This window comes from Balaenoptera musculus, chromosome 1, assembly GCF_009873245.2.
Source record: "Balaenoptera musculus isolate JJ_BM4_2016_0621 chromosome 1, mBalMus1.pri.v3, whole genome shotgun sequence".
In the NCBI taxonomy this organism is placed as follows: Eukaryota; Metazoa; Chordata; class Mammalia; order Artiodactyla; family Balaenopteridae; genus Balaenoptera; species Balaenoptera musculus.
This window is the reverse complement of record NC_045785.1, coordinates 87,537,126-87,555,970: the sequence shown is the minus strand read 5'-3', so window position 1 is coordinate 87,555,970 and position 18,845 is coordinate 87,537,126. Positions and strand designations below refer to the sequence as shown.

The following is an 18,845-nucleotide window of genomic DNA, read 5'->3' as shown; positions in this document are numbered from 1 at the left end:
TTTATCACTGACAATAGTGCACAAACACTAGCAATCAGGGACTTTCATTGACCATTGTATGGTCAGTGAAATGGAAGTCATTTCTCTATCAGAGGACTCATCTAGACATTTTTTTTTTTGCAATTAGGAAGCATGGTCACTGGGGATTTCCTAAAATTGGGTCTTACGTGTAATATCATATACTACTACTGAAATCTATACTTCCTTCAAACTGCAGCATTTGATCCTAGAGCATTTTAGAAGCTTTCTACAGAATTAAGACAGGAGACACATTTAATAAGCTGGGGAAATGAAATATCCAGTCACAAACAGACCATTACCCATTTTCCAGGCCACATTTTCCTTTTAGATTAAACCATTTCAATTCCTTTTGGTTTCCTTCAATTATTTTAACTAAATTACTCTCTGAATCATGCATAAATTTCCATATTCCATTTGAACTGCAATATGAAATGACCCATAGATATCAAGTAAAGACTTGACCTGTAAAAGGCAGAAATGATACTGCTCTAATGATAGTTTCTTATGCATATAACCCAGAATCCACTCACCTGATACATCATGAGAAAGGTATTAGGATCAGGGGTACCTGTATATAAATCACCTGTTTTGATATATTATGTAGTAAAATGGTTGATGTAGGCTTTTAGCAACCCCATTGGCTTGCTTATATAAACTTTGTCGTCAAAGATGATAATACTCGTTAGTCATTTTAGACCAGCAAGTTATTTTCTATTTTCTTGTCAGTTTTTGCTCTCTGGATAAAATACATAATAGTAATCCATAGAAAGAACATTAGGATATCCTTTAGAAAAGATAATATAGCTGAATGTCCCCATTCCAGAGATGAAAAATTCAAAACCCAGAGAGCCTTAATATTATATTTCAACCGTTATAAGGTACACATCAATTTTTCACATGTTAATGTTTCTAAAACAAGTATGTTTTCTATAATCAGTAGCATCTTACAGTGGCTCTTGGCCAGGTGGCTATCATGGTGTAGTTGCATGGTATGCATGAATTTGGTTGCTGTTGGCACTTGCATGAACTTGGTGGCATCACTGGACAACTGTAACTTCATGTTTTAGTGAACCAGCCACTTAAGGATCATTTGATTAAATCATAAGTTCTGGCTGTGGTCTAAAAACTTGTGTGTTAATACCTTCTAGGGAGATGGACAAAGTATTAGCAGTACAACTCATATAACAGGTGTTAATGGCTTGGAAAACAATCCTGGAGTTAATAATAAAGCATTCTTTTTAAGAGAAGCTGACTCAGAGGGTAATAATGCACATCAACTACTCTTAGTAAAAAATTGATTGAGAACAATTGACCCTGACTCTTTCATATTTTCCTTTTCAATACTCTATAACATTGATATGTGAAAAATCTATGTCTAAAAAATCTAAAAGAGCTTCTTTATAAGCATAAAATCAAAATTCTAAAAGATAAGGAAACATTATATCATAGTTTGAGAAGCTTTTCCTTCTTAGTGCAATACTCTTTCTTCTAAATAATTATGAATATAATCAGTTCTGAGTCATTCTTATTTCTTCAGTTGTTTTCCTATAAGTCAAATTATTATCCATTCATACTCCATCTGAAGTAAAAGACCAAAATGCTCCAATTTTGATGAAGAAATCTAATCTTTATTTCTATGATGTTAGCACAATATACTCACACAATAGCTCTGATCTGTACTTAACAAAATACATTATAGCACTTTACAAACTTTATCAGTTTGGAAAACATTGCATAACATTTTATTAAACACAATACTTTTTATATATATCATATATATTTTCATAATTTTATTTACTTTAAAAAGATAATTAACTCTCTTTATTCAATACTTGATTTTATCAATGAAGCACAGCCTAACAAAGGAAGAAGTGCTCTCATTAGCAAATAAGATAAATAGAATACTAAGAAGAGATAACACCTGTTAGTCTCATTTATTTTAAATTAAGGTACCAGTGGAATGTAAACAATTTTTTTGTAATTTTTTTTTTACAAAAGATGTGTTATCAAATATACATGCAGAGGTCTGAGTTCTAGTGACTATCATTATATTTCCTTAACAGTGTGGTATAATTTAAGTCATTAAAAACTGTAGCCTTTGGCACTTTGAGTAGAAAACGAATATATCAATATTTATGTAAAGAAAAAAAAACTTCGATGACTAGAGAAGTACTTTAAAATCTTCTGTTAAGAAATAGGAAAGATTAGGAAATATCATACTGCACCTGAAATGCTGCAGCTTTTTTTTTTCCTTCAGAGCACTAAAACCAGTCCCCCTTCCTCTCTATAAATTGGCAAAAGCCTGTAGGAGTGTCATAATGGTGGTGGTAGTGGTTAAGAAGTGGGGAAGGCAACATTGTACTCCCACTCCCCTCTCTGAGATGGAAATTGCCAGAAGGGGTATAGTTGAATCTGTATTTTATTGCCAGAAGGGTTATAGTTGGATCTGTATTTTATTGCCAGAGTTTTCAATTCTGCTGGTTTCAGCTAAATCCCTAATGATTTAGGAGGTTGGTTACTCTACAAATCTCTGCCCTTTTCCGGTAGAAGTTGATAAGAATGTGGTACTACTCATCTCTAAACAACTACTTCTGTTCTCACTGAAAACTAAACTGAGATCAGATCAACCAGCATTGTTGTTACCTTTTGTCCCCTTGGCAATCATCAAATGCACATTAGAATTCTTCAGAAATAGAGTAAAAAGGTTTAATACTAAATAACAGGAACCAAATATTTCTTCATACTTAAAATAAAATTTTAACTTGGAAAACACCTCAAAATGTTTTGTTTTTATCTTCTTCTTATTGATAATATTGGTTTTCTTTGATTTAAGTTGAAGGCTTCATTCAGGATAGGTAGCAAAAACTGTCATTTGTATGTTGAGCACAAAAATTGTGCCTATCTAGATATTTTGAAGAAATACATTCTTAATGTATACTGTGAGTTTCTTCTTAACAATTTACATTTTTTTCAGATTCTCCCTGTTGGTATCCAATTAACAAAAATACTTTAGAGAAGACGGTAAAACCCAACTACTGTGGCTCTGATTTACTGGTTATTAGGATATCAAAAAAAGTTAATAATCTGGAACAAAATAGAAATTTTTGGATTACTTAAGATAGCAACTTAAGCCAGCTGGCTGGAAACATCTAAAGTTGGACATGACCAACACTGCTGTCAATGTAACCCACAATGTCAAGTTTTGGTTCATATTTGCTTATAAATTCACAGCAGTATGTTTTGCTCAAAGAATGTCAACTGTTATTTTTGCTTTAAAAATAGAACAACATATCTATAACATAAAAAATTTAAATCCATAAATAAAGGAGAAGGCATAAAATGCAAAATATGATCACAACAATTTCAAAAGACTCTCTAAAACAGTATTTTTTAAATTATGCAAATTTACTCACTAAAAACAGATTTTTCATTAGCAGTAACTATATTTAAATAAAAGTAAGCAGCAAAAAGCTATGCAGAAAAGTATTCTCTTTCACTGAAAGTATCCCTATCAATTTTTGTTGTTGAAGAAGTATAATTTTGAAGAAATGCACAAAACCTTTTCATTTTTTTGACTGTGACAGAGCCACTACAGAGAAGCTGCAGGGTGTCCTATTCTAACACAAAGAAGCCAACATCTTCTTAATACAGTAGCATTTCTTTGACAAGGAGTTGCACACCACTATTTCACAGCTAAATAGAATTTGAGAGTTTACATGGTATATGCACTATAATAATCAGCACCACCCATATTGAGCTTTTGGTGCAGATTCTGCAAAATGAATATATAATACTGCATGGCCTCTGCTATAGGGAAAACCTGTGTTCTGGATTCCCACAGCTAATTATAAAGAAAAATCCCTAAAGTTGGCACATTCAGGAAGTACAATAGTATACATTGAAGGAAACCACTTTCTTTTGATACTACCCTCTGCAAACCATTTGAGTTTGAAGGAAGGTCTTAAGAAGAGTCTTCACATTATCACATTAGTTAGGTTCTTGCATTGTGCTTTTCCCTCCCCTTGATGTGAAGTCTACAAGCTTGGGTAGAGTAGTTCTCAAGAGTCACTGAGTTCCGGGCTGATGGTGGATAATCTAGTTTGGTGAGAAGGTTCCCGATTCGCTGGAACAGAGCACTGGTAGAATCTACATGTGGTCTTTTGGGGGTGGCCCAAATGATTGAATGGCCATCCCTCAATCCTTATAAGCCCGTGTTGGGGAGGTTCCTTTGTAGAAGATATTCCTGGTGTTTTCGGGGCTGTTGCTTCTTTCAGGAATTAAGATGATGTTGCCCTTTCTCCGCAGGGTGGAGTCGCGGGAAGAAGAAACGGACAGGGTCTCTGAACCAATTTCGCTGCCCTCTACTGGGGTGACGCGGATGGTGGTGATTCCATGGTGGTGATGCTCGTGGTTATCAATGTTGCTTCTCTTTCGATCTCCAGAACCAAAACTGTCTTTCAGGGACTCACAGCTTTCGGAGTCCCTGTTGAGATCGTTGAGTTCATAAGTTTGGCGAAGGCTGCCCTTTTCAGGGGCTTTCCATTTCCAGGAGCCACTGCCTTCGCCTTCGGTGGACGGGATCTGTATGACGGGCCTGTTGTTCTCCGGGTGAGCCTCAACCCTCACGATCCCACTGGGTTCGTGGTCTGTCAGGGTTTTGTAGCGGATGGAGCCAGTGCAGGAGACTGTACTGCCTTCGGTGTTCTTGGGGCTGCTTTGGAGGACGCCCTGCTGCTTGGACATGGCTATGACTTGCATGATTCGAGGCTGGCTGTTGCTTCTATTACAGGCCACGGTCTTCTCCGCAGCTTTCAGCCACTTGGCCCGAGCGGAGCTGCTTTTTGGGGAGGTGCTTATGTTTTCCTGCGTCTCCTCAGGGATGTGCACTAACTGTGAGGACCCGGGGCGGGACTGAATGGACACTCTTGGTCCCCCAGGCATGCTGTTGTTACACCCGGGGACGGTGCCAGGCTGGATCTTGAGGTACTGATTGCCGGGACCATGGTGGTCTCCATTGACCCCCACCCTCGACGGCTCCGAGCTTGACCTCATTTCAATGGATCTGGGTGGTGACTGTCCAGGCTCGGTCTCTATAACCTGCAGGGACAACTTCCGACTTTCATTCTTATTCTTCCACTGGGTGAGGAGTTGCTTGGATCTAGCAGAATCCATAGAGGCATGAATGGTGGCGTTTCTTCTCACAGGGTCTTCCACGGATGGGGTGTTGGCTCTAGGCAAGGTATTGCTGAAGGTAACCATGTTTTCCTTCCCCATGGGGCTCCGTGGAGTGATGATTTCTACATCAGCATTTGCCCTTTTGAGGTTTGTCAACGAGCTAGCATCTCTATGGTTTCGGTTGAGGATGCCTTCTGTGTGAGCAATTCCGTCAGTACTGCTACCATTTTTAGCAGATAAAACTCGGCTGGGGTCTTGATTGAGGTCTGTCAGAGACCTGAGGGCTTCTCTGTGCTGAAACACACTCTCTTCGCTAGGCAGAAAATTCCCCACAGCATATAGACCCTAATGTTGGAAGAAACAATAAATATCATGCATTAGAAGACATGGTTACCAGGAGTTTGTTTTGGAGGATGTACTGAGGCACATAAATAAGTGTGTGTTCTCTATAAACCATTGACTAATACAAATAACCAAAGCCTGAAGGTACAATTACTCAGGAAATAGTTTGTAAGTTATATCATAAATCACTGAACTAACTGTTCAGAACTATGGAGTCCATTACTTTTTATTATTAGTTGGATTTTCTCTCCTTTCTCCATCCCACTGGGATGTTTTTGACAATCTTGTCCTCTGTTTTGAGAAGAGAAGTCAGACAATGAGAGAAATCAGGGCATTCTTCCCCTTTTCAAAGGAATTCATTTTTCTGGATTTATGAACCACTTGTTGAGTGACACCTCAAATGGCTTAACCGATTTATTTTGTCTTCCATTTTCAATCATACCTCATGATGGAAAGCAGAAGAGATGTGGAAATACAGAACAATGAATCATTCATAAAACATGATATCAGATTTTGTAGTGGGGCCAGAGACACGTATTTTCACAACTCACATGGAGCACAGCCCTGTGTTCAGCATTTTCCAGAATGTTCTGGGAAGAGAGGGCAGAAACTGTCACTAGATTGGGGCATTCATGTTCTTTCCTCATTTAAACCTGGTCTTAAATTTTGAAAGCAATGTTTGATCAACTCAGTACTATTACAGTACATTTGAGCCAAACTTTATTTAATCTTGTCTTCATAATCAGGTGGTCAATTTTTTGTTTGTTTCAGATTTGGGGGATAAAAATCTGAAAAAGGTTAAAGTTCAGCTTCAGAAATTTTAGGCTTTTGACACATAGATGCTCTAATCCCAGCTGGATTTTCAGTTTTTGAGATGTTTAGTTTAGAGATAAGAGCCAGCAGCAAATACCTATTTGCATGCTAATTTCAATAGAAGGTAGCCACTGTTTGCTTTTCAAATCAAATGGAAGGAATTTCATGGATTTGACATTTTATAGAGTGCCTAAAAATGAACAACAGCATTGGCTTAGAACTGATAAATTTACAATTTCAGGGCAGAATGTAAGCAGGAATGGAATAAAGTCAAGCTTCTGCCTCTCCAAGTACTTTAATTCCTAGTTAAAACCTTCTTCTTAATAATACCTATCTACGCTCTCACTGCCAGAGTTTCCAGGATGAACAGTCCCTCCCTAATGTTCCATTAATAATTACTGTATAGCACAGGGAACTCTACTCAGTGCTCTGTGGTGACCTAAATGGGAAGGAAATCTAAAAGAGAGTGGATATATGTATATGTATGACTGATTCACTTTGCTGTACAGCAAGAAACTAACACAACATTGTAAAGCAACTATACTCCAATAAAAATTAGTTTAAAAAATGATTGTATTTAAATTCGTAAGTCTAGGACCATCCTCCACTAGACTGTACATAACCTCTGCTTATATTGTTCAAAATTCAGTGCCCAGCACTGGGCTTAATAAATATAGTTGTTTAATCCTTGTTATGATATGAGGCAGATAGTTATTATCCTCATTTTATAGGTGAAGAAAACTTGGCCACATAGAAGGAGAATTGAGATTCAAGCCCAAACCCTTGGGACTTCAGGACGCCATGAAAATCAGACATGTACAAAAGCAATGCATGAACTGGAGAGAGACAGTTCTCAGTCATACTCTGTAACACCTGTTGCCAATGAACACTCCCATGGGCAACCCAGGCTTATGCACAATTCCTGACACATTAACTTTCATTTGATGTCTTTCTCCTCCACCGAAGAAAGTATATGAGGCAGTGTGAGATTTGAAGTGACGATCCTGACTATGTTAGTATATAAAAATGAAAAAAAATAAATCAATGCTCACTTCAGTACGTTTACTATTTTTTGTAAGCATTTTCTCATAATGCCTTTCACAAGTACACCAAGACCACAAGATTTAGAATGGCTCCAATAGACAGTTAATTTTTATTTCTCTGTAGATCCTCTTAGTTTCTTTCATTATTCCCTTTTTTCTTCTGCATGCGGCTTGCATATTGGTGCTTCCCTGGCTCCTTTTGTTCTTAGGACCTGGCAATTTTATATACCACCATAACTATAATGGTACTTCCACCGATAATGTCCATGATTCCCAAATCTATTCTCCACCACTCATTGCTACTTTAAGCTCCAGACCCAACTATTCAACTGCCTGTTGATCCTTAAATTGAGCTTGTCCACCTCCTTTCCCTCCACCAATTTGCTTCCTCTATCATTTACCAGGTCGGCTAATGAAGTCACCATCTGCCAGTCTTCCAAGCTAGAACCCTGGCCATTATCTCTCATTCCTTCTGTTCCCTCACCTTCCACTTAGACTTGCTCATTCACATGTCCATCTTTTTGCATATGCAGTTTCTTCAGCTTGGATGCCCTCCTTTCTTTACCCTAAGAAACTCTCATTTTTTAAAAACCGTATCACTTCTATGAAGACTTCCCTAACTTCCCTGGGCAGTTTGCTATCCTCAGAGCTCTTTGTTCATACCCTCATACATCATTTAACATGTTGTAACTTTTATACTTTTATTAATCTTTGCACTGAAACACATAAAAGATGTACCTTATTTATTAGTGTTCTGATGCTCAGTATAGTACCTGGCACGGATCAGATATTGAATAAATGTAAAATGAATGAATGAATGCATGAATGAATGAATGAAATGGACAATTTCAGTTTCCTTATGCTAAGGATATTCTTGATGGAAGATCGGGCTTGAAAATAGAGTACTGCTAAAGAATTCAATATTAGTTGGATCGTAGTTATATCCAGATGCTACATTTGTGTTGTTGGGCAAAGTACATAATTTTCCATTAAACTTTCACTTTCACTAACCTTACTTTCCTTATCTATAAAATTATACTAGTAATAGTAGTCCCTGACTTTTTTTTTGGTGGGAGGGGTAAGGGTAAAATGCAAGAATCTTTCTAAAATCACAGTTTCTGGCCCATGGTAAGAGTTTAGTAAATTATTTTACTGAAACTGAGATATATGTTTTGGCTTAGAATGGAGATGTAGTCCGAGATTTTCTCATAGATATAAACTATATTGCAAGTAAATTATTACAGTGCAAAACAAATTTTCTGCATGTTTTCCATTTTAAACTGTGCTTTATTGAATAGTAATAAATTATTTACCAAGTACAGAGCAATTCCTCCTCCTATTAAAAAGCCACAATAGACATCAACTGGGTGGTTCTTATACTGAGTTATCCGTGTTAGCCCACAGATGATTCCACAGATGATAAAGGTGAAGACCAAGAGAGGTTTCAGAAGCTTAGAGGAATCCGTTAGTGTGGAATTGAAGTACATCTTTAAAATGAAAGAACTGGGTTAAGTATTTAAGAAAGGTCATTTTACTATTCAATTATAATCAAATAAAAAGGTAAATTCAAAAGTCTGATACACGTGACATCAATTTTACTGTTCCATCCCCCCTGCTATGGCTACATTCTATACCTGGAAAAAAGGAAATACATGACAAAATTCATCAAATAAATAACAGATCTCTCATATAATTACACAAAAGTCTGGAAAAAAAATTGAAGCCATAGAATTAGCCAGATAACTGGTTAGTCTCCACGTTACTTGTCACATAATTTCAATCCATTTTTTCACATAAGATCTAGTGGACTATTAATCAGATATGGGGACAATTCATTGTATAGCATTTATCAACACTGACTTCGAACTCACTGTTACATAAAAACTGAAACAAAAATGTGTGTGTGGTGTGTGTGTGTGTACTTAACACAATTCTTTCAATTTTAGAATTTATAACATTCACGTAATTTACAATACCCTCCCATGAAGTATAATATTACATTAAAGAGGTGTGAGGCTAAATAAACATTATGACTGTGTCAAAAAATTATCTTACTGTTTATAGTAGCATCCAATTTCTACTTCTGATGCCATTGTATTGAAGGACTGCTGTGCTAGAGTTTACTGTTCTGCCATTACACAGCTATATAATCTAATTAGTCATTGGAGACAACACTCATTTCTCTGATTTTCTCTAGGACGCAGTTTGACAAAAAAGACCCAGTTACTTACCGAAACGTACACAGCTGCAAAGGCAGCAAGGGTCGCATGTTGAGAAGGGAATGATTTTCTGACAAAGGAAAAGAGTCAAATTATGCCTTCTGTTTCTGATACACTGCTAACAATCATCTCAAGAACACTGGGTGGTTACAGTGTTCAACTTAAAAGCCTCAAGATAGTAAGCAATAACTTTAATTTCTGTCTAGTTTTCTGGAGAAAGATCTGAGTGGTAAAATAAACACTGCTAATCACCGTTAGTATTAAAGTAGAGTAGTGATGCACTTTCCAATGTAAAGTGTTAGCTTTGTTAGGGATCACTTCTTTATACCATTGGAATGATGGTTGAAAGTAGAAATGGAATGGAAAGCATTATAATTGTTTATTGGTATTATAATTATGTCAGCTTAAAGGTTTATAAAACCTAAGATTTTAAAACTTTTAAACTTTTTTCTATGCTCTTAAATATATGGTTTCATTTACATACAAATTTAAAAGACAAAATTATTTTCTCACAGCGGTGGGTCTAGATGTGTTTTTTTACACTCTAGAGAGCATTGAAAAAGTCTAATTTTAACAAAATGTTTCTCTATCTATCCCACTTTAAAATAATCATTATCTCCAAAATCACAGAGTATATTATTTAGTGAAATAAGAAGCAAGGTGGGAGAGGTAGAACAGAGGATAGTGAGAGAGACACTGTAAAGGACAGACAGATGGAGAATAGAGATTTCTTTTAATGGATAAAAAATGGAAAAAATAAAATTCCGTTTTATTAATGTCCTCCTAATTATTTGGTACCCAATAAAAAGGACTACCATTCAACACAGACAAGAAAATGTAAAAGAATTGAGAAAGAATAGAGAGCATAGGTCTTAAATGTAGGTTCAAAATTATTGAATTGAATGGATCATAAGAACGTGAATGTATATAATTACATAATATAAGGCTCTGATTCTTCAAGTGTACTTAACTTATTTTTGACTCTTAATCTTTGGGAACTCAGTGAGTGAAAAATACAATTCTTATATCTTTTTTTGTTGCCCTTCATCCTTCTGTAATTTATTTCTTTTTAACTTCTCTTTCCATATAAGTTTTTTTTTTTTTTTACTTTATTGATTGAAAACAATTTAATGCCTTGGTAGTTTCTTGGGTTTTTCAGTTTTTATTTTCTGAAATGCAAGGTCAGAAGCTGTACAGATTTTCTGGGTTTACTCAAAGAAAACATATGCAATCCTAGATGCTATTTCTTTTAAAACTCTACCAAAAGGAAAATTCATATGATTTCTTTTTTTTAAAATAAAATATATAATGAAGTTGGAAATATCATAGATATCTAGCCTTCCACTTAAGTCACTACATGACACATACTGATTATAAGCCATGACTAACTATAAATATCTAAAATACACCAATTGTGATAACCTAAAACCATAAGTAGTATAAGGTAAATCACAGAACATGATTGGGGTTTGGTGATATGAAGATGAGTGGCATGAATGTGAGGCTGAAATTTGGAGACAGACAGAAGGATTCAGAATGAACCACCAGTGGGTTTCTATGGTATTATCCCTAAAGAGATCACTGAATTGAAAAGAAAAATAAAACCAAAATCATTATGATTGAAAAATGTATGCCTGCGATGATACCCCAAGCTATTAACGAACAATGAAAACACTGACATGGAAATTTTCATAATCTCCATTTCTAACCTGCCGCTGTTGATAACTGTAAGATCAGATCCTGAACAAATATCTTCTACAATGTAGGAATTTTCTTTGCAAGACACATTTAGAGAGGTATAGTTTGGCTTGCACACAGTCAGAAAGTACGGTGCCTGGTAGCCTGTGGACAGCTGGATGATATCTGTGATGAGAGCTGTAGAGCAGAGTCCAAACACATGAACACCTATAAGCAAAAGGAAAGAAACTGTTACCAAGTTAGTGCTTAATGCTGATGTGCCATCATCAACCATGCTTATTACACATTAACATGACAACCTTCACATCTGTTGTGATCATTTTCTCTGAGTTTATTTCAGGAAGATAGTAAAGAAAATGCCTAAACTTTCAAACAGATACTGAAATCCAAAATAAGGGCAATGAGTATTTCCAAAGTAGTCATTTGAGGTATTTTTGTCAGTTTGGTTAAATTGGGCCAATTCTTAATATCATTAACCATAGATCACTAGACAGACACTTGGAAAATGTTAAGGTGACAACTGTGTGATTTGAGAAGAATTAAACATGGGGAATGAAGCAAAATTCAAAATCGTTGTAAATTGCTTAGCACGTTTGAGCTTCCAGGGCTCTCTCTCCCCAGGAGTCCCTATCTGCAGCCACAGTTGCCAAAAATGTTAATCATACCAGGAATTCTAATTAAAACAGAGAAAAGTGCAGGCCAACCTTGTCATGGAAACAATAATCATACAAGAGGAGATTAACCAAGATGGCGGAGTAGAAGGACGTGCTCTCACTCCCTCTTGCGAGAGCACCAGAATCACCACTGGCTGCTGGACAATCATTGACAGGAAGACCCTGGACTTCACCAAGGAGGATACCCCGCGTCCAAGGACAGAGGAGAAGCCACAGTGAGACGGTAGGAGGGGCGCAATCAGAGTAAAATCAAATCCCATAACTGCTGGGTGGGTGACTCACAGACTGGCGAACACTTATACCACAGAATTCCACCCACTGGAGTGAAGGTTCTGAGCCCCACGTCAGGCTTCCCAACCTGGGGGTCCGGCAACGGGAGGAGGAATTCCTAGAGAATCAGACTTTGAAGCCTAGAGGGAATTGATTGCAGGACTTTGACAGGACTGGGGGAAACAGAGACCCCACTCTTGGAGGGCACACACAAAGTAATGTGTGCATCGGGACCCAGGGGAAGGAGCAGTGACCCTGGGGGAGACTGAACCGGACCTACCTGCTGGTGTTGGGGGGTCTCCTGCAGAGGCGAGTGGTGGCTCTGTTTCACCGTGGGGATAAGGACACTGGCAGCAGAGGCTCTGGGAAGTTCTCCTTGGCGTGAGCCCTCCCAGAGTCTGCCATTGACCCCACCAAAGAGCACCGGTAGGCTCCAGTGTTGGGTTGCCTCAGGCAAAACAACCAACAGGGAGGGAACCCAGCCCCACCCATCAACAGTCAAGTGGATTAAGGTTTTACTGAGCTCTGACCGCCACAGCAACAGGGAGGGAACCCAGCCCCACCCATCAACAGTCAAGTGGATTAAGGTTTTACTGAGCTCTGACCGCCACAGCAACAGTCAGCTCTACCCACCACCAGAGCCTCCCATCAAGCCTCTTAGATAGCCTCAACCACCAGAGGGCAGACAACAGAAGCAAGAAAAACTACGATCCTGCAGCCTGTGGACCAAAAACCACAGTTACAGAAAGATAGAGAAGATGAAAAGGCAGAGGGCTATGCACCAGATGAAGGAACAAGAAAAAACCCCAGAAAAACAACTAAATGAAGTGGAGATAGGCAACCTTCCAGAAAAAGAATTCAGAATAATGATAGTGAAGATGATCCAGGACCTCGGAATAAGAATGGAGGCAAAGATTGAGAAGATGCAAGAAATGATTAACAAAGACCTAGAAGAATTAAAGAACAAACAAACAGAGATGACCAATACAATAACTGAAATGAAAACTACACTAGAAGGAATCAATAGCAGAATAACTGAGGCAGAAGAACGGATAAGTGACCTGGAAGACAGAATGGTGGAATTCACTGCTGCAGAACAGACTAAAGAAAAAAGAATGAAAAGAAATGAAGACAGCCTAAGAGACCTCTGGGACAACATTAAACGCAACAACATTCGCATTATAGGGGTCCCAGAAGGAGAAGAGAGAGAGAAAGGACCAGAGAAAATATTTGAAGAGATTATAGTCGAAAACTTCCCTAACATGGGAAAGGAAATAGCCACCCAAGTCCAGGAAGCGCAGAGAGTCCCATACAGAATAAACCCAAGGAGGAAACACGCCGAGACCATAGTAATCAAAGTGGCAAAAATTAAAGACAAAGAAAAATTATTGAAAGCAGCAAGGGAAAAACGACAAATAACATACAAGGGAACTCCCATAAGGTTAACAGCTGATTTCTCAGCAGAAACTCTGCAAGCCAGAAGGGAGTGGCATGATATACTTAAAGTGATGAAGGGAAGAACCTACAACCAAGATTACTCTACCCGGCAAGGATCTCATTTAGATTTGATGGAGAAATCAAAAGCTTTGCAGACAAGCAAAAGCTAAGAGAATTCAGCACCACCAAACCAGCTCTACAACAAATGCTAAAGGAACTTCTCTAAGTGGGAAACACAAGAGAAGAAAAGGACCTACAAAGACAAACCCAAAACAATTAAGAAAATGGTCATAGGAACATACATATCGGTAATTACCTTAAACGTGAATGGATTAAATGCCCCAACCAAAAGACATAGACTGGCTGAATGGATACAAAAACAAGACCCATATATATGCTGTCTACAAGAGACCCACTTTAGACCTAGGGACACATACAGACTGAAAGTGAGGGGATGGAAAAAGATATTCCATGCAAATGGCAATCAAAAGAAAGCTGGAGTAGCTATACTCATATCAGATAAAATAGACTTTAAAATAAAGAATGTTACAAGAGACAAGGAAGGACACTACATAATGATCCAGGGATCAATCCAAGAAGAAGATATAACAATTATAAATATATATGCACCCAACATAGGAGCACCTCAATACATAAGGCAACTGCTAACAGCTCTAAAAGAGGAAATCGACAGTAACACAATAATAGTGGGGGACTTTAACACCTCACTTACACCAATGGACAGATCATCCAAAATGAAAATAAATAAGGAAACAGAAGCTTTAAATGACACAATAGACCAGATAGATTTAATTGATATATATAGGACATTCCATCCAAAAACAGCAGATTACACGTTCTTCTCAAGTGCGCACGGAACATTCTCCAGGATAGATCACATCTTGGGTCACAAATCAAGCCTCAGTAAATTTAAGAAAATTGAAATCATATCAAGCATCTTTTCTGACCACAACGCTATGAGATTAGAAATGAATTACAGGGAAAAAAACGTAAAAAGGACAAACACATGGAGGCTAAACAATACGTTACTAAATAACCAAGAGATCACTGAAGAAATCAAAGAGGAAATCAAAAAATACCTAGAGACAAATGACAATGAAAACACGACGACCCAAACCTATGGGATGCAGCAAAAGCGGTTCTAAGAGGGAAGTTTATAGCTATACAAGCCTACCTAAAGAAACAAGAAAAATCTCAAGTAAACAATCTAACCTTACACCTAAAGAAACTAGAGAAAGAAGAACAAACAAAACCCAAAGTTAGCAGAAGGAAGAATCATAAAGATCAGAGCAGAAATAAATGAAATAGAAACAAGAAAACAATAGCAAAGATCAATAAAACTAAAAGTTGGTTCTTTGAGAAGATAAACAAAATTGATAAGCCATTAGCCAGACTCATCAAGAAAAAGAGGGAGAGACTCAAATCAATAAAATCAGAAATGAAAAAAGGAGAAGTTACAACAGACACCACAGAAATACAAAGCATCCTAAGAGACTACTACAAGCAACTTTATGCCAATAAAATGGACAACCTGGAAGAAATGGACAAATTCTTAGAAAGGTATAACCTTCCCAGACCTGAATCAGGAAGAAACAGAAAATATGAACAGACCAATCACAAGTAATGAAATTGAAACTGTGATTAAAATCTTCCAACAAACAAAAGTCCAGGACCAGATGGCTTCACAGGTGAATTCTATCAAACATTTAGAGAAGAGCTAACACCCATCCTTCTCAAACTCTTCCAAAAATTGCAGAGGAAGGAACACTCCCAAACTCATTCTATGAGGCCACCATCACCCTGATACCAAAACCAGGCAAAGACACTACAAAAAAAGAAAATTACAGACCAATATCACTGATGAATATAGATGCAAAAATCCTCAACAAAATACTAGCAAACAGAATCCAGCAACACATTAAAAGGATCATACACCACGATCAAGTGGGATTTATCCCAGGGATGCAAGGATTCTTCAATATACGCAAATCAATCAATGTGATACACCATATTAACAAATTGAAGAATTAAAACCATATGATCATCTCAATAGATGCAGGAAAAAGCTTTTGACAAAATTCAACACCCATTTCTGATAAAAACTCTCCAGAAAGTGGGCATAGAGGGAACCCTACCTCAACATAATAAAGGCCATATAGGACAAACCCACAGCAAACATCATTCTCAATGGTGAAAAACTGAAAGCATTCCTCTAAGATCAGGAACGAGTACAAGGATGTCCACTCTCACCACTATTATTCAACATAGTTCTGGAAGTCCTAGCCACGGCAATCAGAGAAGAAAAAGAAATAAAAGGAATACAAATTGGAAAAGAAGAAAGTAAAACTGTCACTGTTTGCGGAATGACATGATACTATACATAGAGAATCCTAAAACTGCCACCAGAAACCTGCTAGAGCTGATTAATGAATATGGTAAAGTTGCAGGATACAAAATTAATGCACAGAAATCTCTTGCATTCCTATACACTAATGATGAAAAATCTCCGAAAGAGAAATTATGGAACCACTCCCATTTACCATTGCAACAAAAGAATACAAATACCTAGGAATAAACCTACCTAGGGAGACGAAAGACCTGTATTGCAGAAAACTATAAGACACTGATGAAAGAAATTAAAGATGATACCAACAGATGGAGAGATATACCATGTTCTTGGATTGGAAGAAGAATCAACATTGTGAAAATGAGTATACTACCCCAAAGCAATCTACAGATCAATGCAATCCCTATCAAATTACCAATGGCATTTTTTACGGAGCTAGAACAAATCATCTTAAAATTTGTATGGAGACACAATAAGACCCCCGAATAGCCCAAAGCAGTCTTGAGGGAAAAAAAATGGAGCTGGACGGAATCAGACTCCCAGACTTCAGACTATACTACAAAGCTACAGTAATCAAGACACAGTTATGGTACTGGCACAAAACAGAAACATAGATCAATGGAACAAGATAGAAAGCCAGAGATTAACCCACACACCTATGGTCAACTACTCTATGACAAGGAGGCAAAGAGTATACAATGGAGAAAAGACAGTCCTCTTCAATAAGTGGTGCTGGGAAACTGGACAGCTACATGTAAAAAGATGATGAATACTCTAGAATACTCCCTAACCCATACAACAAAATAAACTCAAAATGGATTAGAAACTAAATATAAGACTGGACACTATAAAACTCTTAGAGGAAAACATAGGAAGAACACTCTTTGACATAAATCACAGCAAGATCTTTTTTGATCCACCTCCTAGAGTAATGGAAATAAAAACAAAAATAAACAAATGGGACCTAATGAAACTTCAAAGCTTTTGCACAGCAAAGGAAACCATAAACAAGACGAAAAGACAACCCTCAGAATGGGAGAAAATATTTGCAAATGAATCAACGGACAAAGGATTAATCTCCAAAATATATAAACAGCTCATTCAGCTCAATATCAAAGAAACAAACACCCCAATCCAAAAATGGGCAGAAGACCTAAATAGACATTTCTCCAAAGAAGACATACAGATGGCCACGAAGCACATGAAAAGATGCTCAACATCACTAATTATTAGAGAAATGCAAATCAAAACTACAATGAGGTATCACCTCACTCCTGTTAGAATGGGCATCATCAGAAAATCTACAAACAACAAATGCTGGAGAGGGTGTGGAGAAAAGGGAACCCTCTTGCACTGTTGGTGGGAATGTAAATTGATACAGCCACTATGGAGAACAGTATGGAGGTTCCTTAAAAAACTAAAAATAGAATTACCATATGACCCAGCAATCCCACTACTGGGCATATACCCAGAGAAAACCGTAATTCAAAAAGACACATGCACCCGAATGTTCATTGCAGCACTATTTACAATAGCCAGGTCATGGAAGCAACCTAAATGCCCATCAACAGACGAATGGATAAAGAAGTTGTGGTACATATATACAATGGAATATTACTCAGCCATAAAAAGGAACGAAATTGAGTCATTTGTTGAGACATGGATGGATCTAGAGACTGTCATACAGAGTGAAGTAAGTCAGAAAGAGAAAAACAAATATCGTATATTAATGCATGTATGCGGAACCTAGAAAAATGGTACAGATGAGCCAGTTTGCAGGGCAGAAGTTGAGACACAAATGTAGAGAATGGTCATATGGACACCAAGGGGGGAAAACTGCGGTGAGGTGGGGATGGTGGTGTGCTGGATTGGGCAATTGGGATTGACATGTATACACTGATGTGTATGAAACTGATGCCTAATAAGAACCTGCAGTATAAAACAACAAACAAAACAACTAATACTAAACTTTCATTGGGTTATTTGTATGGAAATATGTTAATATAAATGTTTCAGACATTACATGAAATTTCTAAAAATCTTATATTTGTATTTGTATGGAAATATGTATGGAAATATGTTAATATAAATGTTTCAGACATTACATGAAATTTCTAAAAATCTTATATTTGTATTTGTATGGAAATATGTATGGAAATATGTTAATATAAATGTTTCAGACATTACATGAAATTTCTAAAAATCTTATATGTTCTGGTATAATGTTATAAGTAATAATCCTAGTTATTACTTTAAAATGTATATCTCAGAAATAACTAATTTTCTTGTCAACTGCATTATTATGAACTTTCATCAAATCTTTAACCGTGGTCATTTTTAAGTCTTTTGTCATTTACAGACAGTTCTGGGTGTACTCTGATGATTTTGCAAATATGTTCCTATAAAAGGGTTTCATCTTCAAGAAATTCATGGAAAAGACTCTGACAAGTACAGGTTTCTGGTAACTGACTGTACTGCTGAACTGAATGAATAAGCATTTTCAGAACTCTAATGAAAAACTGATGAACTCATAAAAGTGCTAACAAAAGATCAAGATGAAAAAAAAATTAATTACATGGGACTGAGTGAACTGATGAGGATGAGTATAATTTTTGTGACTTTCTGTCTGAATTAAAAAAAAAAAAAATCCCACAAGGACTCAGAGGCAAAGAATATACAAATCAATTTTCACTGCAAAGTAAAGGAGCTGTTACAGTGGAGGATTACTGGACTGAATGTCAATATTATGACATAGTATGAGTGTGTTTCATGTTTGGTAATTGCA

General features: G+C 37.0%; 1 protein-coding gene across 1 annotated transcript in view; it reads right to left on the bottom strand.

Annotated features, from left to right (window-relative positions):
• Nucleotides 1-3,327: 3,327 nt before the first annotated feature.
• PLPPR4 (phospholipid phosphatase related 4) overlaps nucleotides 3,328-18,845 on the bottom strand; it is a 44,485-nt gene continuing 28,967 nt past the window's right edge. Inside the window, exons 4-7 of the mRNA XM_036839477.1 lie at nucleotides 11,323-11,518; nucleotides 9,626-9,683; nucleotides 8,708-8,881; nucleotides 3,328-5,541 (exon numbers count right to left, since the gene is read on the bottom strand). Of these exons, the coding sequence (XP_036695372.1) occupies nucleotides 4,216-5,541; nucleotides 8,708-8,881; nucleotides 9,626-9,683; nucleotides 11,323-11,518 (1,754 nt within the window). The 3' untranslated portion in view covers nucleotides 3,328-4,215. The remainder of the gene's footprint in view (nucleotides 5,542-8,707; nucleotides 8,882-9,625; nucleotides 9,684-11,322; nucleotides 11,519-18,845) is intronic.